The sequence below is a fragment of the Thrips palmi genome, unplaced genomic scaffold (genome assembly GCF_012932325.1).
Source record: "Thrips palmi isolate BJ-2018 unplaced genomic scaffold, TpBJ-2018v1 HiC_scaffold_5, whole genome shotgun sequence".
Classification (NCBI taxonomy): Eukaryota; Metazoa; Arthropoda; class Insecta; order Thysanoptera; family Thripidae; genus Thrips; species Thrips palmi.
In genome coordinates this window covers 13,981,420-14,002,721 of record NW_023144632.1, presented here as the reverse complement: position 1 = coordinate 14,002,721, position 21,302 = coordinate 13,981,420, and the positions used below count along the sequence as shown (strand labels likewise).

The 21,302-nt window shown below is 61.7% G+C and overlaps 1 protein-coding gene across 1 annotated transcript in view; it reads left to right on the top strand.

Moving 5' to 3' along the window:
- The first annotated feature begins 220 nt into the window (after window positions 1-220).
- Window positions 221-21,302, top strand: part of LOC117651197 (serine/arginine repetitive matrix protein 2-like) — a 42,141-nt gene continuing 21,059 nt past the window's right edge. Inside the window, exons 1-2 of the mRNA XM_034395007.1 lie at window positions 221-2,140; window positions 2,212-5,466. Coding sequence (XP_034250898.1) covers window positions 707-2,140; window positions 2,212-5,466 — 4,689 coding nt within the window. The 5' untranslated portion in view covers window positions 221-706. The remainder of the gene's footprint in view (window positions 2,141-2,211; window positions 5,467-21,302) is intronic.

Sequence of the window (21,302 nt, the reverse complement as noted above, 5' to 3'; positions counted from 1 at the left end):
GGCGCGGCGAATGCAGGCGAATGCAGACAAATGCCGACATGCGTTAACGAATTGCTTGTTCCGCTCGTTGCAGACCGTGAGCGCGGCGCCGCGACGCCCGCTGTCGCTGTCCGGCGCACCGATGGAGCGCCCGCACGGCCCGGGGCCCGGGCCTGGCGCCTCGCCGCAGAGCCCCGGGCACCTCGGCCGCCACGCCGCGGGCCAGCACGGCCAGCACGCCGCCTGGCAGCACCCCTTCCCGACGCCGCCCGGCAAGCGCCAGCCAGATGCTACGCCGCCAGGGACGCCGAGCAAGGACGCCAAGGACTCGAAGAAGAAGTGGTCGCTGGGCGCCCTGGGCAACCTGGGCAACCTGGGGCTCGGGGGCGCGCTCAGCGGCTCCCTGGGCGGCTCCATCGGCGGACTGTTCCGACGCCGCCGAAAGTCGGACTCCTCGAGCTCGCTGGAGGAGGAGGAGCTGGCCACGCCACCCTCCGCCAGGAAGACCAACAACGGAATCAGCAGCAACAACTTCCTGCGCCGGAGGCGGGACGGAAGCACGAACAATAATAACAATAACAGCAAGAGGAAGACACGCACCAACGCCCGGGTCTCGGGGGCGTTCGACCACGTCGTGGTGACGCCGTTGGCGCAGCCCCTGTCGCAGCCGTACAGCCCCACCAAGGCGGAGCACGTCAACGGCTACCTCATCCACCCCAACCTGCACATGCCCGGCATGGCGGGCAGCCCTCTAGACAGCGGCCAGTTCGGCGGCAGCTTCCCCAAGGCCCTGAACCTGCAGCAGGACCGACACCGGGGGTGGGTGTCGCCCTCGTCGCCGCCGCACCACCTCCTGCAGCCCCCGCAGCTGCATGGCCGCCACCGCCGCCAGGACTCCAAGGGCAGCAGCGTGGGCTCGGGCGTGGGCTCGGGCGTGGGCTCCGGGCAGGGCTCAGCCGGCCACTCCGGCGCGTCGGGGGCGTCGGGGTCCCTGGACGGCATCATTCGTCGGGGGAAGCGCGACCTGGCCAAGCAGCGCGCCGAGATGCGGCGCCACGCCGCGGGGGGCGACTCCAGCTCGGAGGGCGAGGGCGGCTCTCTGCACTCCAACAGCTCCTCGCTGTCCAGGTTCCGCAGCGACGACAGCCTGCCCAGCAACAAGGACTCTCTGAGCAGGAGGTCCAGGACGGCGCGCACGGAGAGGTACCTCCGCCGCCTGTCCAAGGACGAGGACGGCATGGTGCAGGCCGGCGGCCAGGCCGTACCCAAGTGGCCCAAGACGTTGTCCATGTCCGCCAACTCCAGCCCCGTGACCAGCCCGCCCAGCAGACCTAGGAACGCCGCGCACCTGCAAGACCCGCGCCTGGACCCCGCCAACATCGCCGGGCTGCCCGGGCTGCCCGCCTCGCAGTCCCTCCGGAGCGCGGCGGCGGGCGTGGCGCGCCAGCAGGCCAACGGCCGCAGCGTGAGCTACGATTGCAACATGGACAACAGCGACGTGATGGTGGTGCAGTTCCCGGTGGCCCGGATGCAGGCACTTCCCCTGCCCGCCGCGCCGACCGGACTCTCTCGGGGCGGAAGCGTCAGCCCGTCGCGCTTCTCAGCCTTCGCGAGGCAGCAGCCCCCACAGCAGCTCCAGCAGCAGCCTCAGCAACCGCTCATGCAGCAGCAGGGTGAGCCGCCGCCGCCGCCTCCGAGAGACCCCCAACGGAGGTACATGACGACCTCGCAGCTCGACGTGGGCCGGCCCATGTCGTACGCCTTCGAGACGGGCAGTCGACACAGCCTCAGCAACCACTACAATCAGCAGCAGTATCACCAGCCAGAGCACTCGCCCCAGCCACAAGCGGCGCCCCAGCCCCGGGCGTACGCGCCCCACCACCACCTGCAGAACGAGGGTTCGGCCTTCCACTCGTACCAGCGGCATGAGCGGCACCCGGACCCAGTCCAAGCCTACCAACCTCAGCAGCAGCACTACCCGCAGCGCTACTACCACGTGCGGGAGCCCCAGTCTAGTCACGTCAGCCCCCCGCGGCGCAGCCCGCGCAGCAGCAGCAACCAACGCCCCAGAACTACACGTACTACGCGGAGCAGGCCCCCCGCAGCCGGAAGCCCATCCACATCGCGTCGCCGGCCGACAAGCCAGCAGCGGCGCCCGCACCAGCCCCGGCCGTCGCCGGCGTCGCCGCCTCGGGCGTGGCGCTGGCGGCGCCCATGAGTCCGCCGTCGCGACGGGGGAGGAGTCGGCCGCTGTCGCCGCGGCCCCCGGCCAACGCCGCCAAGTACTTCCCCTCCAACTCGTACAGCCCCACGCGCGGCCAGGACCGCCAGGACATGCCCATGTCGCCGCCGTCCAGGCGGATGAGGCCACGCCGCGCTGACTCGGTCAGCTCACTCAGCTCGGACGTGTCCAGCCCGCAGCTCCCCAGGGCCGCCAGGACGGCGGCGACGGCCCGGACGGCGCCAACGGCCACCCCGGCCGCCCCGGCCGCCCCGTCGGCCACGTCAGTACCAAGCGGCGTCTCGGCCAGGCGGGACAGCGACGCGCCGCGGGGCTTGCTGGTCAAGCCCATCGTGCAGGTGCAGTACAAGGACGCCCAGAAGGAAGAGTCCAGCTCGGGCGTGGACGACGAAGAGATGATGCGGATCGTCGACAAGGAGAGGAAGTCCACCAACCTGGATGATGCCCTGAGCGAGCTGGAGGCCATCTACAACAGCCTGCGTCTGGGTGATGAGGATCTCCTGGACCGCGCCGAGCGCAGAGACCTGCCGCGCGGTCCGCAGTACGTCACGTACCAGAGGACGTCCTCCTTGGAGGACGACGCCGAGCCGCCTGTGTCGACGCCAGCGTCCCCCAAGCTGGGCCGCGAGCGCGCGGGCAAGGTGCGCGGCGTGCCGGACAAGGTGGCGGACGACATGGCGTACCGCAGGCTGCGGCAGGCCGAGCGGCCGCCCTCGCAGCAGGACTCGCGCAGCATCGTCTCGCAGGCGGGCAGCTACCTCCTCGTGTCCACCGCGCTGTCCGCGCCGCAGTCGCCGCTGTCGCCCCGCGCCGCCACGTCCATGTCGCTGTCCCCCGAGCCGGAGCCCGACGTGACCCTGGACGACGTGGTGTACCGCAACGTGCGTCAGGCCAACAGCACGCTGCGCGTGGCCGAGCACCAGCCGCCCTTCGGCATCCCCCTGGGCCCCGTGGCGCCGTCGCCCAACAGCGACTACCTGCACGCCACGCCGCAGGACCGCTACCGGCCCCGGTTCAAGCCGCGCCGCACGCCCGACGTGGTCAAGGACGACCTGGCCTTCCGGTCGCTGCGCAAGGACGGGCAGCGCGACTCGGCGGGGCTGCCGCCCAACCCCGCCGACGCCGTGCCGCTGCACCCCGCCGTGGCCACGCCGCCGCCCAGTGAGGCGCCCACCGCAGCCAGGACGAAGCGCGCCGTGCGCTCGCTGTCCGCCAACATCTTCAGCCTGATCCAGCGCGAGGTCGACATGCTGGACAACCCTCTGCACGCGCCCGAGCCCAGGCCGCCGGGGACGGAGAAGCAGGACTTCGAGAAGGCGCAGAGCGTGTCCGACCTGGCCGCCGTGCTGCAGGTGGCGCAAAAGGTGCAGGCCCGCAAGGCGGCCCAGCAGAGGAAGAGGACCGACGGCGCGGACAACGACGCGACGCCGCGCGCGTCGAGCTGCTACGGCGACGCTGCGGCCACGAGCACCGAGACCCTGACGGACAGTGTGCTGGACCTGCAGCAGCGGCCGCAGCCAAGGCCCAGTCCCAGAGGGGGGCTCAGTGGCGCGTCTTCGGACCGGGAAGAGAGTTCGTCGCCCTCCAAGTCCATGTCCGTGGACAGCAACCTGGACAGCAACCTGGACAGCCTGCTGGACGAGATGGCCAAGGAGGCTCGCGAAACGAGTGCCAAGCTGGGCCGCGAGATCGAGGAGCTGGGGGCCGGGGCGCCAGCCGGAGGCCGGGACAGGGCGCCCAAGGCGAAGAAGCGGTCCACCAAGGCGGACGCGCCCACCGAGGCCAAGATCTCGCCCGAGGAGAAGAACCGCCAGCTGAAGGAGGAGGTGGTTGCGCTGGCGCGGTGCCGCTCGGGGTGCGTGGACAGGGACAGGGAGGCGGCGCGGTCGCCGTCGCCGACGACGGACTCGGACCGAGCCCAGGACCATGCGCGCATCCTCGAGCTTAGCGAGACGGCCCGCACCCAGATGGAGTCCCTGCAGCAGCTCACCGAGATGCTGTCCCCGAAGCCTTCTCGACGCAACGTGACCGAGGCCCCGTCCGCCTCATCCACTTCATCCGCCACCCGCACGTCGCCCAGCCCCTCGCGGCGCAACGCTCCGGGGAGCAGCGGAGAGGCGTCCAGGTGCAGGACGTCGCCCAGCCCCTCACGGCGCAACGCTCCGGGAAGCAGCGGCGAGGCGTCCATGTCCAGGACGTCGCCCAGCCCCCCGCGTCGCGCAGTGTCGGTGTCGCTCGCGGACCAGCCGTCGCCTACTGACCCACCTTCCAGTCGCGAACCGTCGGCGCCACAGCTGTCGCCCAGCCCCTCGGGGCGGCGTGCGTCGCACGCCAGTCGAGAACCGTCGGCGACGAAGCTGTCTCCCAGCCCCGCGCGACGGACCGTGGTGGACTCGCAGAGCAGCCGCGAGCCGTCCGCCACCAAGCTGTCGCCCAGCCCGAGCCGCCGGGCATTGGCCGCGGCGGAGACCCAGTCTCAGAGCAGCCGCGAGCCCTCGGCCAGCAGGTTGTCTCCCAGCCCGCGGCCCCGCCAAACCAGCCGCACCCTCAGCAGCGATGGGCCTTCCAGCGTCGAGTCCGGCGACGGCGACGATGACCTGTTGCCCGTGTCGGCTCGCGTGCAGATGTGGAACCAGCGGCACCACTCCAAGGTCACGTCCAAGCCGCCCCCCGCCAACAAGGTGTTCCTGCGGCACGCGGACGACGCCTCCACGTCGTCTCCCCAGCTGTCCGACGCGGTGGACTCCGTGGACGGGCCCACAAGCAGCGCCGCCAACTCCCTGGAGCGGCCCCGTGCCGCGGCGTCGGCCGAGGCGGAAGTCGACGACGCCGTGCCCTGGCGTCGGCGCCGGCCGTCTCTGACGTCGCCGTCCCTGACATCACCGTCCCTGACGTCGCCCCCTCCCACGCCGCAGTCGAGGGCGCAGCCACGGCCCGAGGCCGCGCCCCGCGCGACGCGCTCCCCTGTCCACAACGCCGTCGCCGTGGTGGAACCTGCCGTGGAGAGGACGCAGGCTGTGAGCACTTCAGTGTGCAGTGCTGCGGACAGTGTGGTAGAAAGGCCAGCTGATAGTGCAGTGGACAGTGCAGTGGACAGCCCCAAAGCACCGCAAGAAAGCTCGGACAGCAGTGATCGGGATGAGGACGACAAGGAGGTTGCCGCCCTCTTGAGCAACACGCGCATACCCTCAGCCGGCGCCGCGGCCGCCGCCCCCGCGCCGCCCGCCCCCGCCGCCGCCCCCAGCCTGCCCCTGCACCGCGGCGCTGCGGCTGCCCCCGCGGCCGTTCGCCCTGCAGGTGAGGGCCTCGCCTGCAGGTCCAGGTCGACATCGCCGGCTCCATGGTACCGGGATACTGAATCCGTGTTGATCGCTTGCTCGTACGGCCTGGCATGCGCGGCCAAGCTTGCCGACGCTGACTTCGTCACCGCGCTAGGCATCCTGCTGGCTTGCCTGACGCTCGTCGCCTTCTTGCTCATCAGTTAAGCGTCTCAGGCACGGCTGTTCCCCCTAAACGCGCTAAACGCCTGCAGCATGGTCACCGAGCCCTCTGCTGCGGCCGGTCGACGCGGTGGCGGGCGTGGCCGGGCTGGCCGGGCTGGCCGGCGACGCCGTGTGCACCGTGTGGCGATGCCGCGGCGGGCCTTGCAGTGCCGCAGCTACACTTAGCCCCGCCCGGCCCCGCCCGTTACCGCCCCACATGCATAGTGATCAGCCTGCGTGACAATGTCGCGCAATCACATTGTCGCACACTTTAACTTTTACGACCCTTTGCATCTCTCCTTCTTGCACGAGTTTAGTCTGTCGTGTGCGAGTGTGTGTGTGTTTTGTCTACTAACCCGTTAGGGGAACGCTAGCTGGCATTTACTTTCCTTTTACCCTGTGAAAATACGTTCGTACTGTATTCTGATGTAGTCGTAGCCCCACTGCGATGTCTCGACGGCATTCCCCAGTGTGTGAAAAGTCACTAAGCGTAGAGACCTCAGTTTTAGTCATGTACCGTTGTCATTAATTGCTCTTGTACAAAGTATCCTGTGAAATATATTTGTCCATATGTACAGTAAAACATACAATGCAGTGCCAAATGAACTTATTGTTATAGATAATATGACCGTCAAATGATGGGTTTTACTATCAGATATTTTTCTTGTGATGAAATTGTTTTTATTATTGATTTGTGTCGGCTGCGGACGTTACCTTTGCATTTGTTCAAATTTAATAGTTTATCTTGATATTTGGGGCGGGGCGTGCCACACCCTGAAGGCCGCCCTCGAACCGTTGTGCTTGTCATCTCGTCATTCGTTGCCATAAAGTTCCAGAATCCAGACACGGGAATGTGACCGCCATCGCCGTGCCCTGCCGGCAGCTAGCGCCAGCGTGCCCGCCGTAGGCGCCTTAGGCCGTAGCTCAATTTGGAGTGCATTTACTTTGCCATTGTTCTGTTGCATGAAACGTCTTAGGATGCTTTTAAATATTTATTATTTTTTTCCTTTGCTGTTCTGTTTTAGTATCGTAGTTGAGATGAACTATCAATGATCTTATTTTCCTGAATGCCCGGTAACACATTTTCATTTTGTTTTGCATGTCAGTTTTGTGACACGTGTGTTTTGAATGTGCCTTAATGTAACTATACCGTCGGTATAAATATATATATTTTTATTCCCCTTGTTGTCAAAACGTGTTCCCTTCTTACCCTGTATGCCTCCCCAGTCATTAGTCGGTAGATCGTAACTAGGACAGCGTGATCAGGAGTGATGTGTAGGAAGCGTGGGTGGGTCATCCACACGAACACAACCCAAACACACGCACACATGCGCTTGCCATGCACGCCGGACCGCAGCTTGCGACGCAGCCCGCCCACTCGTCTTCTCGAATCGAGGGTCGAGGTAGGTGAGAGGGTGAGAGGCCAGCCGGGGAGGTAGGCATCCCATTCGACTCGAGCAGCGCGCCGCCGCGCCGCTGCAGCACGGCGATACCCCATCCGAGCAGAGACACCGCGCGGGGATCGTCACTACCCCGCGCTCGCCGACCAGTCCGTGAGGAACTTGGGTGCGATGCTGTTTCATCTCAGAAAACAATCAAACCGCGCCTTTCGACTCACCTCTCCGAAGATACTGAATGGGGGGAGGGTTTACAGTGAGTGCGCACCAGGCGCCAGTGGGTCTAGCGAGCAGCAGCGCTAACGTAAACAGGACAAGGGAAGGGCGGAACCGGTGCAGCGTGCAGCGCTTGAGGCGTTAAAAATAGAGCCGGTCCCTTTGAACGTCGCAAGGAACAAGCGATGCAGGCCACAGCGGGCCACAGGGGGTGTGGCAGAACTTTTCCGAGAAAACAGAATTATCTGCTGGGTCGCCCGGCAATGTACGCAACAGCAAGCGGTTTGCTGTCTTGCCGGGTCTGGCTGGGCCTATCCCTATCGCTGTCGGCTTGCGACAAGACGGACCTGTCGGCCTTTCCTCTCATCACTGTGAACTCCAGTTACGAAAGTCAGCGGAGAAAGGTGCCTTTGACGCGTTGTTCGCCTTAAACAGGGTCCTTAAAATTGGTCTGCAGGTGGGCGAAGCGCACATCGGCAATCACGGGAGGGTTGCAAGCAGTGCAAGCACCTGCCGCGGCGTCGCAGTTGCGCTGCCGGCCGACAGGTGGCGCTAGCAGTACTGCCGCGCGGGGGCTCTTGAAAGAGAGAGAGAGAAGGGAGAGACCATCAAGCACGGCTTGGCGGCTTGGCCCGCGCGGCGTGGCGTATCCTTCTCTGTTGCGCCCTTCGTGCCGGGCCGCGGCGAGCCGCGCCAAGGGGTCCAGTCGGTGGCCTGTCTGTCGGAGCTGTCGGGGGCCGGCGAATCGGACGGAGCGGAGCCGAACAGCGACGAAGTGAATGCGAAGCTAGGCGAAGTCCCCCGAACGCGCGACGCGCGGCCGCCGAGTCGTGGGGCCGAGGGCCGCGGGGGCCGCCGAGTCGCGTGCAACAAGTTGACGGCAACGTGCATCCCCAGGGAGTCGGGGACGAGAGAGACGGCGCGTCACACCGCGACTGCAGCTCCGTCTGTGCGCAACCTCCTCCCTGGCCTGAAGCCTGAATCACGCGTGTGTGCCTGGTCAGCGCGATCCGCGACCGCGATCCGCAACCTGCCCAAGCTAGCCGAGGCCGAGGCCGAGCAGCCCCACCGCCACCGCCACTGTCCCCGCGGCCGCAGCTGCAGCGGCTGCCGCGCCGTACCGCGCCGCCCGTGCGGAGGCCCGGCGCTGCCTTGCCGCGCGCCGCGCGCCTTGCCGCGCTGCCGCTCCCGCCAGTGGATCAGCTGATACGAAGTGGAGGTGTTTTGGAGCGAAGGCGAGTGCGAGTGTGTTCTTTGTGCGCCCTCGGCGGCGCTCGGTGCGATCGGTGCAACGCTGGGCAACGACAGTGAGCGCCAAGCGACTCTCTTCCCTCCGCGGGATCATTTTCCGAATAACTTGCCGCTTCGCGCTTGCCGCTGTGAGGACTGTGCACCGCCCGGCAGGTGGACCGCTTAAGGTAGCAGCTTAACCTAACTTCTGCATGCGGGCATTGCGGGCGGGAGACTTGCGAGGATGTAAGACGAGATGGCACTGAGTACGAAAGGGGGCGAAAATGCGTTGCTTTCAAACAGGCTTACCTATTTTCAATGTCAAACAAGCGACAATCCTCCAAGTCTGGTTATCAATTTGTAGTAGTTTTGTTGTTGTTGTTTTTTAAGCGGTCTTGTTTAAGTGACATTTCATATTTGACCGACAAGTTTTGATCATATCCAATTTATAAAATTCCTCAAAAGATTAAATTTTCTACTCTGTGCTGGAAATCTTGTGCAGCAACAATTTCTTCTACGCAATCATTTTTTTAAAATTTTACTTTTCCGCCAAATGTTTTGAATGCACAGAGCAAGTGTCAATCAAGTTCACCGTAGTTTTGATTGTGTTCTGTTGTATTGATTATGACAAGCTTTTTTATTTTTTGTCACGGTAAATTTTTTGGATAAACATCCTGGTTTGGAGTGGCTCGGCACTTGAATAGTGTTCACCTTGACTCTCCTGCGATCAGACTGTGTCAGCAGACCACTGAAGCCATCTAATCAGTTTTACGTTTGCCTGTATTCTTATCTGTGTAAGCCAGGCCTTGTATCAGATGCAGACCAATGTTATTTCTCGCAGTGGTCGACACTTCTACACGCCACTTTCTCCACACATCATCTGTTATGTGTGGGATAATTTCTGCAAACTGTTTGATGGTCCCCATTAGCCTCCACCTGAAACAGTTTCCTTGAATTTATCTGGAGAGGCTCGCTTTGATGCATGCCCTCCCCTCGGTGCTAGTCGGTGCCCGTGGCGCCTGGCGCCCTTTGACTTGGAGCGGCCTGGACCACAACCAGCAGCCTGATTCCGAGAGTCGTTATCGTCGCGCTGTCCCTTTCGCACTCATGGGGCGTCCCGTACAGGCGCGAGAGAGACAGAGCGACGAAAACGACCCTCGGAATCAGGCTGCAGTGCCCGGCTAACCCTCGCTCCCGTTGGCCCTCGTCTTTGCCGCCGTCTTTGTCTCTCGCCGTTCTGCCGAGTGATTCAGAAGAGCGGTTTGTCGCTCTGTCTCTCTCACACCCTGTCGGAGAGGTCCACGAGTGCGAGAGAGACAGAGCGCCGAAACGACTCTCCTGAACCGCTCGGCTGCTGGCTGCTCTGTCTCTGCCGCACCCACGGGCGTCCCCTTTCAGTGCGAGAGAGACAGACAGCGACGAAAACGACTCTCGGCTGGCGTGGCTCTCTAATTAGTTGGTGGGCGCATCGCGCATCGCGCACCATATCGCACGCCGTCAACGCCGCGGTGTCGTGGCCGCGACCTTGGCCCGCGGAGCCGCGGAGCTGCGGAGCGGGGCGGTTCGTGGGTCCCGACTCGACTCGACGCCCCCATCCCGATCCGTGGGTGATTCACCCAAAACGGAACGAGCACAAAGCGCGACTCCGCCCCGCCCCGCCCCGCCCGGCCCGGCGGGCTGCTCGCGGCGTCGAAGCTGGAAGCTGCTCTGCTTGGAAGCTGCTGGCAAAATAACGACGCGCTGCTGCTGCTCGTGGCGTGCGTCGGCGTGCGTCGGCGTGCCTCGGTGCGCCTGGCCTAGCCGCGCGGCAATGACAGTGAAAGCCGTCGGCACTTGGTGACGGCTCTAGGCTCCGCGTGCTCGTGCTCCGCGTGCCAGGACCAGGACCAGGATGGGCACCAGCGGGACGGTGCGGCGGAGCAGGGCGAAGGGCGGCAGGCTGCAGTCGCTGCGGTGTAGCGGATAGGCCAAGCACAAGCACAGCTGGGGCGGGGCCCTGCCCGCCCTGCCCGCCGGCGCTGGACCTCCGCCAGGCAGCTGCTGTTTCTTAAAACAACTGCCATGCGGACACAAATGTATCAAACCGGCCTGCCGGCCGGGCCGGCGGCGCGGGAGGCTGCCCCTGGCTGAGCTGCCCCTGGCCGCGGGGTCGCGTTGACGGCCGCGTGTCGCGCTGGTCGTCCGGGGTTGTCCGTCCACGCGGACGCCGCTCGTTTGGCGCCGCCGGTTGGGCCGGGGGGCAGGAGACTGGCTCCGAGAGTCGTTTTCGTCTCTCTGCCTCTCTCGCACGAATGGCGCGCCCCGCGCCGCGTATAGGCGCCACAGAGACAGAGCGAAGAAAACGACTCTCGGAATCAGTCTAGACTCCACTCCTGCCTCCTGCGTGTGTTGTGACCCGCGTGTCCTTTTCCATCCTTGTTTCTTCTCTCTCTCCTTGTCGGGGCGGGGCAGTGAGTCATCCACTCCGCTTACCGTTACGCGCGGCCACGCCTGCCGTAGACTCACTCCGAGCAGCGCGTCTCGTCGCCCTGTCTCTCTCGCACCCGCGCAGCGCGGCGCGCTCCCCGACGCGCCCCTTCGCCGTGCCCCATTGAGCGCCCCCGTCCAACTGCAGGGCACTTTGCCGCTTGGCCAGGAAGACACAATGTGTGTGTGTGTGTGCGTGCGTCGCGGCGCCGCGCATCGTGGTTTCGGCTGCGTTTTGCCGGGAGGGGGGGGGGGGGCCTCCCGAAACCAGCAACCAGCAAAACGAGCTTGGGACGCGCTGGCGCTATTTGCGTCGGGGCGGTCCGAACGTGGTGGCGATGACGAGGACGACGAGGACGAGGTGGAAGCGCGCGCCCTGACTTCCGGATCTTGGCGAAGCAGAAGCACAGCGCCGAGGATCGTTCGTGAAGGGCGGGCGGGGCGGCGGGGCGGGCCACGCCACGAGCGGCCAGCCCACCGCGCACGCCTTGATGAAATGGACGCAAGACGGACGGCCCAGCCCCGTATTGAACCAGCCAGCGCCATGTGGACACCGTTGCCAGTCTTTCGGACCGAATCGTCCCCATTCCTGTACCTGGAATCCGCGAGCCACGTCGCGAGGCTCCGGCTGAAAGCAGTTTCCGCGAAGCTCCGCGAAGCTCACTGTGCGGGGCGTGGCGGTGCGGCGGGGCTCGCGCCCCACAAGACGATTGCGGGATTGTCGTTGTTCTGGAAATCCGTTCCATGAGCGAGGGTGAGCGACACTCGAGAGTCATTTTCGTCGCCGCCTCTCTCGCGCTCCTGGATCGGCTGGTGTAGGTGCGAGAGAGACAGCGCGACGAGTCTCCCGATCAGACTGGCGGCGGCCGGGGCTGCAGCACAGTCATTTTCGTCGGTGTCTCTCTCGCACCGATGGGAGACACCCCATGAGTGCGACAGAGACGGAGCGACGAAAGCGACTCTCGGCATCAGTCTGCAGATGCGACACTAGAAGCGGGCGGCGCGTTTGGGCGCAGGGTCAGCCGCCCACCCCTAGAACGAGGCCGCGTGCCGCGTGCCGCGTGTGGGCGCCGCGGCGTCTGCTTCCGCCAAGTGCTTCCCCAAACTAGACGACTTGGCCGCCCTGCGAGCACCGCGAACACCGCGAGCACCGCCAGAGTGTGGCTGAGGGCGGGCACACTGCGAGCACGCTGGCAGAGTTTGCGTCGCTGTCTCTCTAGCATCCACGCCGCCACCAAGGCCAAGGCCAGACACTTCGAAACTGTTGAACGTTGAGCATTTGTGGTGAATGTTACAATATTTTGTGTCCGGTGGCCAAAAAGTGATAGAAAGCAGCGTTTTCCGGCTGACTTTCGGCGGCCACTGCGTCCATCCAACCCATCGGTGGTGAAGGGCGGCGTCCCTGCGTCCCTCGAGGTCCTGATCCTTTGGGCCCTACGCTTTCATGTCCCGCCTCGGGAACCCCGCGGGAACCAGCGTCGCAAAGTGGGTGAAAAAGTGATGGAATCTCTGAAAGAAGCCGCCTTTCGTGACTTTGGTCGACCACTGCCTTCGGCACGGTCCGGCACGGTCCGGCACGTGCCGCGGGCAGAAATATCCGGATGCGGGATGACTTATTTTTCAGCCCCGCACTGCACGTTCTCCCCGTTCTCCCCTGTCCCCGCGGCCTGCCCGCCTGCCCACTGGCTGCCGCTTGGCGCAGCTCGGCGCAGCTTGGCGCCGGCCGAAATCTTGGCTGAAAGACTGCGTACAGTAGTGGCGGCGCCCCGCGGTGGAGGCGCCCCGCGGTGTGCCGGCCGCCGGCGTTATTTTCGCTGTGAGTCGGGGGAGGGGAGGGGAGGGGAGGGCGGCGGTGGACAGCGCACGATGCACCCCCTTGCTCTGCCAGGCTGTGCCAGCCCCGCCAACCCCCTCCCCCGGACGTGTTTTCGCGTCAAGTGCGAATGAGGCTTTTCAGAGCTTGTGGCGCGAAGCGGGGCGCGGCGGGGCGTGGCGGAGCGGGGTGGAGCTTGCGCTTCTTGGCGACACGAGCCACTCAGCCACGGGGATGGGATGGATGCAAAACGGCTCCGCGGGGCGCGCAGCGCGCAGCCCGGACGGCCGCGTAATAGCTTCATTTCAGTTTCTCGTTCGCGGTGGTCCCGGCGGTCCCGGCGCCAAGGCCGTGCTGTGCTGGCCGTGCTGGCCGTGCGGAGCGAGGAACGACGCCTGTTGCCTCGACCTCGTCGGACCTACACGTGCGCCGTGCGCTGGGCAGGCTGGGCAGGTCGCTCTGTCCGGGGGCGTGAGGCTTCTCGCCTCTCCCTTGAGTGCGAGGGAGACAGGGCGACGGAAGGGCTGTTCGGTCGGAATTCAGCCTGTGAACCGCAGTCGAAAGTCCGCCGGCGCCCCCCACCCCCTCCCCGCGCTGCAGCCCTGCAGCCCAAGCACCCCATTATCGTAGTGGCTGCGGTCTGGTCCGCCGCGCCCCGCCCCGCCCCGCCCCGGCCCGCGCGGTTTGCTAATCGAGACCGGCCAGCTGTCTGCTGCATGGCTGCGTCCGATGCGGAGGGTTGCTTCGCCCTTCGCCCCGTGGGCCCGACTGATTCCGCGCTATCGCTGTCTCTGTCTCTCACTCTGATCGACTCTGATGTGGCGGAGGTGCGGCCCGGGTCCGCCTTGGGGGGAATCCCTGTCCGCCACGCACCGCCACACGGCGCCACTGCACTGCCATTTCTGGTGCGATTTCGCGTTAGGCCCCTCCGGTGTGGCGCTGCCGCGCCGCCACGGCCAGGGTCACGGGCTAATTGGGGCTCAGGACGACGAGGCGGGGTGCTTCGCGCCTCGCGCTTCGGGTCGCACGGGGCGTGGCGTGGCGGCTGCGGCGGCGGTGACGCAACGGCCAGGTACGCCAAACATACATATTCGGCGCCGCGTACGGCTTTTGGCACCACACTACCCGCTACACCGCACCCTGCCGAGGCGAGGCGTGACGTCGGACTCGCGTGCCTGCACTGTGGCACAGGCCGTGTGGCACAGACTGTGTGGCACAGACTTGCAGGAGGTCCCTGGCCGGCCGCCAGCTAGTGCAGCCCAGTGCAGCCCAGCCGCGGCCCCGGCCATCGGTCGGCCAGGCCGGCCAGGTAGCCGTTAGCCGTGGGCTGTAGGCCGGCCGTGATAACGCGGGGACGTCGCGTTGCGCGGCGCGGTTTCTCCGCGAGTCACGCTGCAGCAGCCTGCAGTGCTGCACGTGCCGCGCCACGCCGCGCCACGCCGCTCGGCCAGTGTAGTGCGGCCGATGGGCGTCTCGCGGCGACACTCGACCTCCCCTTCCCTTCCCTTTCACTGCAGGCTGATTCCGAAGTGGAGCCAAGTCTCTCTGTCTCTCTCGCGCTCGTGGGGCGTGGCTGGGGCGTGGCGTCCCGCACTCCCGCAGGCCGCAGGGGTTCGAGAGTAGAGACCGAGCAGGCGTTGAGCCGCTGGAGAGAGACGGAGGCGGCGCCAGGCCATGGCCAGGCCGACGCGATGCGCGAGTCGCCTTTTGATGAACCAATCGGCGACTCGTTCCGCGGAGTACCGACAACGTCCGGCGGGGCAGTAAGGCCTCGGAGCAGCGTGGAACGGCGCCACCAGCCTGTAGCGCCTACACTGCACCAGCCTGCCGCGGTGGACCGCCTCAGCCCCCTGCCCCCTCAACACTGGACAAAACAACACGTGGTACCCACGATGGAGTCATATACACCACTCTCTTTAAAATTTGGTTTGAAATAAAACATAAAAAATTGAACCCTACGACCCTCTCCCCCCGCAATGGGGTTCGAGCCGCCTGCTTAACTTCGGTCCGAAAATTGTGGACCCAGTGGGCATCGATTCCCGGTTCACCGGGTTGGCAGACCAACGCCCCTGCGCTCTCGGCCACCACGGCTCTTGGAGACCGACTGGCAAGGCGGTGTGTATGAAGCCAGGCTTGATCGCTTCGCCCTGTTAGCGTGCAGAAAAGAGCAAAGAAACGGCGGGATTCGAACAACCAACCTCGTCGTTTAGTGTCAATGCCTCTACGCTCTCGCCTGCCAACAACTTCGGAGAGCGGCCAGTCAAGCAGCGTGCTTGAAGACGGTTGTTTCGAATCACAGAGGGCACGTCACTGCCAACCCCAAAGCCTCGCCGGTGTAGCAACATTCGCTGGACCAACTATAAGGTGTGAAACTGGATCGTGTAAATCCCGCGCCGGTCTCGGAGCCGCTTAGTGGTGACCTTGTCCAAGGCCTTGCCGCCGCACTGCACTCACTGCACGTCGCGCTGTTCGCTGCACCGCGTCTCCGCCGAGAAAGTGTCGCAGCGTCGCGCAGCGTCGTACGTCCCTGTTTGGCCCCTCCCAGTGTCGCGGCCAGGCGGCCACAAAAGCCCTCCCTCGCGCCCGCCGAGAGCGCCGCTTGGGGGGCGGCCCGGTACCTCTACTGAAAACACTGAGAATGAATTGGTCACCACCATCACCCTTTAAATGGGTGATGCAACTTCGTTGCCCAAATTGTGGTGACGAAAAATTCATCACCCGAAATTTGGTAACAGGCGTTTGGTCGCCCAAATTTGGGTAACGCCCTCGGCGACGCCGTGAGGTTCCCGATGACGTCCTTCCGGGGCCCCACGATGACCGGAGGCCTCAACGCCCCATTGGGTCATCGTGGTGGCCCCGGGAGTTCGTCATCGGGGACCTCACGGCGTCGCCAACGACGTTACCCAAATTTGGGTGACGATTTTATGACTGCCCAAAATTTGGTCACCGCGGGCTCGTCACCCAAATTTGGGCAACGGCGCGTGCGTTACCCAATGAAAGGGCGATGGTGGTGACTCTTTCATTCACAGTGAACGCCTCTATTTAGAAATAGATGGAATTCAATTGACCTTGTGATTTTCTTCTAAACCTTTTCGAGTAGTTCTACTTCTAAAAGATTGTCTCCTACGACGTAGAGGTAAAGGTTCTATATTGTGCAAGGGAGTCAGATACCTCTACAGCACGTTAGTAAATTACGTCTAATTAACGTAGATGTAATTGCTTCAATTCACGTCTATAGTTTCTCAGACTCAGATACCTCTAAAAAGTACACTGTGCATTTACCTCTACGGGATAAACCTCTACTTATTCCCTATGCATATTACCTCTAAGAAATACACCTCTATCGTCCTGAGAGCAGGGTACAGTACACCGATGAATGGTCGTGCCGGTGCCGGCGGCCAGCGCTGGTGGTTGATGGCATGGGAGGGCAGGGAAAACTATTTCGACAGCTGGGGGGGGGCAGGCAAGACTTTTTCGGTGAGTGGGAGGGCAGAGAAAACTATTTTGGCCGCAGAGAAAGCAGGGGAAAAACCCTTCCAGCAGCTGACAGGGCAGGGAAAACTTTTTCGATCGGTGGGAGGGGAGAGAAAACTATTCCAGCAGCTGAGAGGGCAGGAAAAACAATTCCGCCAGGTAAGAGGCCAGGGAAAACTATTCCGGCAGCTGAAAGGGCAGGGGAAAAATAATCTGGCAGCACGGAGGGCAGGGAAAACTACTCCAGCCGCTGGGAGGGCACGGAAAACTATTTCTATAGCTAGAAGTGCAGGGAAAACTATTCCGGCAGCTGGGAGGGCAGGCAACACTTTTTCGATAAGTAGGAGGGCAGGGAAAACTATTCCGGTAGCTGGGAGGCCAAGGAAAAATAGTCTGGCAGCAAGGAGGGCAGGGGAAAAATATTCCAGCAGCTGTAAGGGCAGGGAAAACTACTTCAGCAGTTTGGGGGCCAGGGAAAACTATTCCGGCAGGTGTAAGGGCAGGGAAAACTTTTTTCTGTAGGTGGAAGGGCAGGGAAAACTATTCCGGCAGCTTGGGGGCCAGGGAAAACTATTCCAGCAGGTGTAAGGGCAGGGAAAACTTTTTCGGTAGGTGGAAGGGCAGGGAAAACTATTCCGGCAGCTTGGGGGCCAGGGAAAACTATTCCAGCAGCTGGGAGGGCAGGGAAAACTTTTTCGATAAGTAGGAGGGCAGGGAAAACTATTCGGGTAGCTGGGAGGCCAGGGAAAACTAGTCTGGCAGCAAGGAGGGCAGGGAAAACTATTCCAGCAGCTGTAAGGGCAGGGAAAACTACTTCAGCAGTTTGGGGGGCCCGGGAAACTATTCCGGCAGGTGTAAGGGCAGGGAAAACTTTTTTCTGTAGGTGGAAGGGCAGGGAAAAATATTCCGGCAGCTTGGGGGCCAGGGAAAACTATTCAAGCAGCTGAGAGGGCAGGGAAAACTTTTTCGATAAGTAGGAGGGCAGGGAAAACTATTCCGGTAGCTGGGAGGCCAGGGAAAACTAGTCTGGCAGCAAGGAGGGCAGGGAAAAATATTCCAGCAGCTGTAAGGGCAGGGAAAACTATTCCGGCAGCTGGGAGGGCAGGGAAAACTAGTCTGGCAGCTTGGGGGCCAGGGAAAACTATTCCAGCAGGTGTAAGGGCAGGGAAAACTTTTTCGGTAGGTGGAAGGGCAGGGAAAACTATTCCGGCAGCTTGGGGGCCAGGGAAAACTATTCCAGCAGCTGGGAGGGCAGGGAAAAATTTTTCGATAAGTACACTGAGAATGAAAGAGTCACCACCATCGCCCTTTTATTGGGTAACGCACGCACCGTTGCCCAAATTGGGTGACGAGCCCGCGGTGACCAAATTTTGGGCAGTCATAAAATCGTCGCCCAAATTTGGGTAACGCCGTCGGCGACGCCGTGAGGTCCCCGATGACGCTCTTCCGGGGCCACCACGATGACCCAATGTGGCGTTGAGACCTCCGGTCATCGTGGTGGCCCCGGAAGGACGCCATCGGGAACCTCACAGCGTCGCCGACGGCGTTACCCAAATTTGGGCGACCAAACGCCTGTTTCGGGTGATGAATTTTTCGTCACCAAAATTTGGGCAACGAAGTTGCATTACCCATTTAAAGGGTGATGGTGGTGACCAATTCATTCTCAGTGTAGGAGGGCAGGGAAAACTATTCCGGCAGCTTGGGGGCCAGGGACAACTATTCCAGCAGCTGGGATGCAGGGAAAACTTTTTCGATAAGTAGGAGGGCAGAAAAACTATTCCGGTAGCTGGGAGGCCAGGGAAAAATAGTCTGGCAGCAAGGAGGGCAGGGAAAACTATTCCAGCAGCTGTAAGGGCAGGGAAAACTACTTCAGCAGTTGGGGGCCAGGGAAAACTATTCCGGCAGGTGTAAGGGCAGGGAAAACTTTTTTCTGTAGGTGGAAGGGCAGGGAAAACTATTCCGGCAGCTTGGGGGCCAGGGAAAACTATTCCAGCAGCTGGGAGGGCAGGGAAAACTTTTTCGATAAGTAGGAGGGCAGGGAAAACTATTCCGGTAGCTGGGAGGCCAGGGAAAACTAGTCTGGCAGCAAGGAGGGCAGGGAAAACTATTCCAGCAGCTGTAAGGGTAGGGAAAACTACTTCAGCAGTTTGGGGGGCCCGGGAAAACTATTCCGGCAGGTGTAAGGGCAGGGAAAACTTTTTTCTGTAGGTGGAAGGGCAGGGAAAACTATTCCGGCAGCTTGGGGGCCAGGGAAAACTATTCAAGCAGCTGGGAGGGCAGGGAAAACTTTTTCGATAAGTAGGAGGGCAGGGAAAACTATTCCGGTAGCTGGGAGGCCAGGGAAAACTAGTCTGGCAGCAAGGAGGGCAGGGAAAACTATTCCAGCAGCTGTAAGGGCAGGGAAAACTATTCCGGCAGCTGGGAGGGCAGGGAAAAATAGTCTGGCAGCTTGGGGGCCAGGGAAAACTATTCCAGCAGGTGTAAGGGCAGGGAAAACTTTTTCGGTAGGTGGAAGGGCAGGGAAAACTATTCCGGCAGCTTGGGGGCCAGGGAAAACTATTCCTGCAGCTGGGAGGGCAGGGAAAACTTTTTCGATAAGTAGGAGGGCAGGGAAAACTATTCCGGCAGCTTGGGGGCCAGGGAAAACTATTCCAGCAGCTGGGATGCAGGGAAAACTTTTTCGATAAGTAGGAGGGCAGGGAAAACTATTCCGGTAGCTGGGAGGCCAGGGAAAACTAGTCTGGCAGCAAGGAGGGCAGGGAAAACTATTCCAGCAGCTGTAAGGGCAGGGAAAACTACTTCAGCAGTTGGGGGCCAGGGAAAACTATTCCGGCAGGTGTAAGGGCAGGGAAAACTTTTTTCTGTAGGTGGAAGGGCAGGGAAAACTATTCCGGCAGCTTGGGGCCAGGGAAAACTATTCCAGCAGGTGTAAGGGCAGGGAAAACTTTTTCGGTAGGTGGAAGGGCAGGGAAATCTATTCCGGCAGCTTGGGGGCCAGGGAAAACTATTCCAGCAGCTGGGAGGGCAGGGAAAACTTTTTCGATAAGTAGGAGGGCAGGGAAAACTATTCCGGGAGCTTGGGGGCCAGGGAAAACTATTCCAGCAGCTGGGAGGGCAGGGAAAACTTTTTCGATAAGTAGGAGGGCAGGGAAAACTATTCCGGCAGCTGGGAGGGCAGGGAAACTAGTCTGGCAGCAAGAAGGGCAGGGAAAACTATTCCAGCAGCTGAAAGGCCGTTCCGTTCAATCCGGGATTGCATAACTTTGCTTTCGGTGGCTGGGAGGGCTGGGAAAACTATTCCAGCAGCTGTAAGGGCAGGGAAAAATATTCCGGGAGCTGGGAGGGCAGGGAAAAATAGTCTGGCAGCTTGGGGGCCAGGGAAAACTATTCCAGCAGGTGTAAGGGCAGGGAAAACTTTTCGGTAGGTGGAAGGGCAGGGAAAACTATTCCGGCAGCTTGGGGGCCAGGGAAAACTATTCCAGCAGCTGGGAGGGCAGGGAAAACTTTTTCGATAAGTAGGAGGGCAGGGAAAACTATTCCGGCAGCTTGGGGGCCAGGGAAAACTATTCCAGCAGCTGGGATGCAGGGAAAACTTTTTCGATAAGTAGGAGGGCAGGGAAAACTATTCCGGTAGCTGGGAGGCCAGGGAAAACTAGTCTGGCAGCAAGGAGGGCAGGGAAAACTATTCCAGCAGCTGTAAGGGCAGGGAAAACTACTTCAGCAGTTGGGGGCCAGGGAAAACTATTCCGGCAGGTGTAAGGGCAGGGAAAACTTTTTCGATAAGTAGGAGGGCAGGGAAAACTATTCCGGCAGCTTGGGGGCCAGGGAAAACTATTCCAGCAGGTGTAAGGGCAGGGAAAACTTTTTCGGTAGGTGGAAGGGCAGGGAAATCTATTCCGGCAGCTTGGGGGCCAGGGAAAACTATTCCAGCAGCTGGGATGCAGGGAAAACTTTTTCGATAAGTAGGAGGGCAGGGAAAACTATTCCGGCAGCTTGGGGGCCAGGGAAAACTATTCCAGCAGCTGGGAGGGCAGGGAAAACTTTTTCGATAAGTAGGAGGGCAGGGAAAACTATTCCGGCAGCTGGGAGGGCAGGGAAAACTAGTCTGGCAGCAAGAAGGGCAGGGAAAACTATTCCAGCAGCTGAAAGGCCGTTCCGTTCAATCCGGGATTGCATAACTTTGCTTTCGGTGGCTGGGAGGGCTGGGAAAACTATTTTAGCAGCTAGGAGGCCACGGAAAACTATTCCAGTAGGTGGGAGGCCAGGGAAAACTAGTCGTTACAGAAATCCTCTTCAAACCCATGTAAACCATGATGCACCGGCAGCAGCGCTCCCGGGGCTCGGATCGGATATGCCACCACCGGACGGTTCAGAGAGGCGCCTAGGGCGACTGCATACCAAATTTGGTGAAGATCGGGTAGCTTAAAGGTGAAATGCGTGCGGTTCCGTAGACGTCAACAGCTGAAAGGTAAAATACGTGCGAATCCGTAGAAGTTAATTGCCTAAAGGTAAAATGCGTCTCAAATATGTAGACGTGAATTGCCCAGAGGTACACTAGACGTAAAATACAAGAATTACATCTACGCTTATTAGAGGTAACTTTCTAAAAAGCTTTAGAGGTTTCTCGCGCCCTGGTACACGACGCGACCTTTACCTCAATGGTAGAAGTAAACTCCGTAGAGGAAAAAACGCGTAGAAAAATTTAGAGGCAAACAACCTAGACGCAATATATGAAATGTCTCTTTCGTAGAGGTCTATTTCTTAGAGGTACCGGGATCGTCTTGCTCGTGACCACGTGACCGGCCTGTAGCGCTCGTAGCGCCTGCGAGGCAGCCTGCGGCCCGGCCCGCGACACGCCGGTGTGTCGCGGGACGACCCGATGGCCTACCTCGCAGGCGCTTTGTAGACGGCCGCTTAAACCGCGCGTCACTTTGGAGCCGCGGTTTGACGAATCCAAAATCCAAACTTCCTGCGAGAAGACGTTCGCGTCCATCGGACCACCC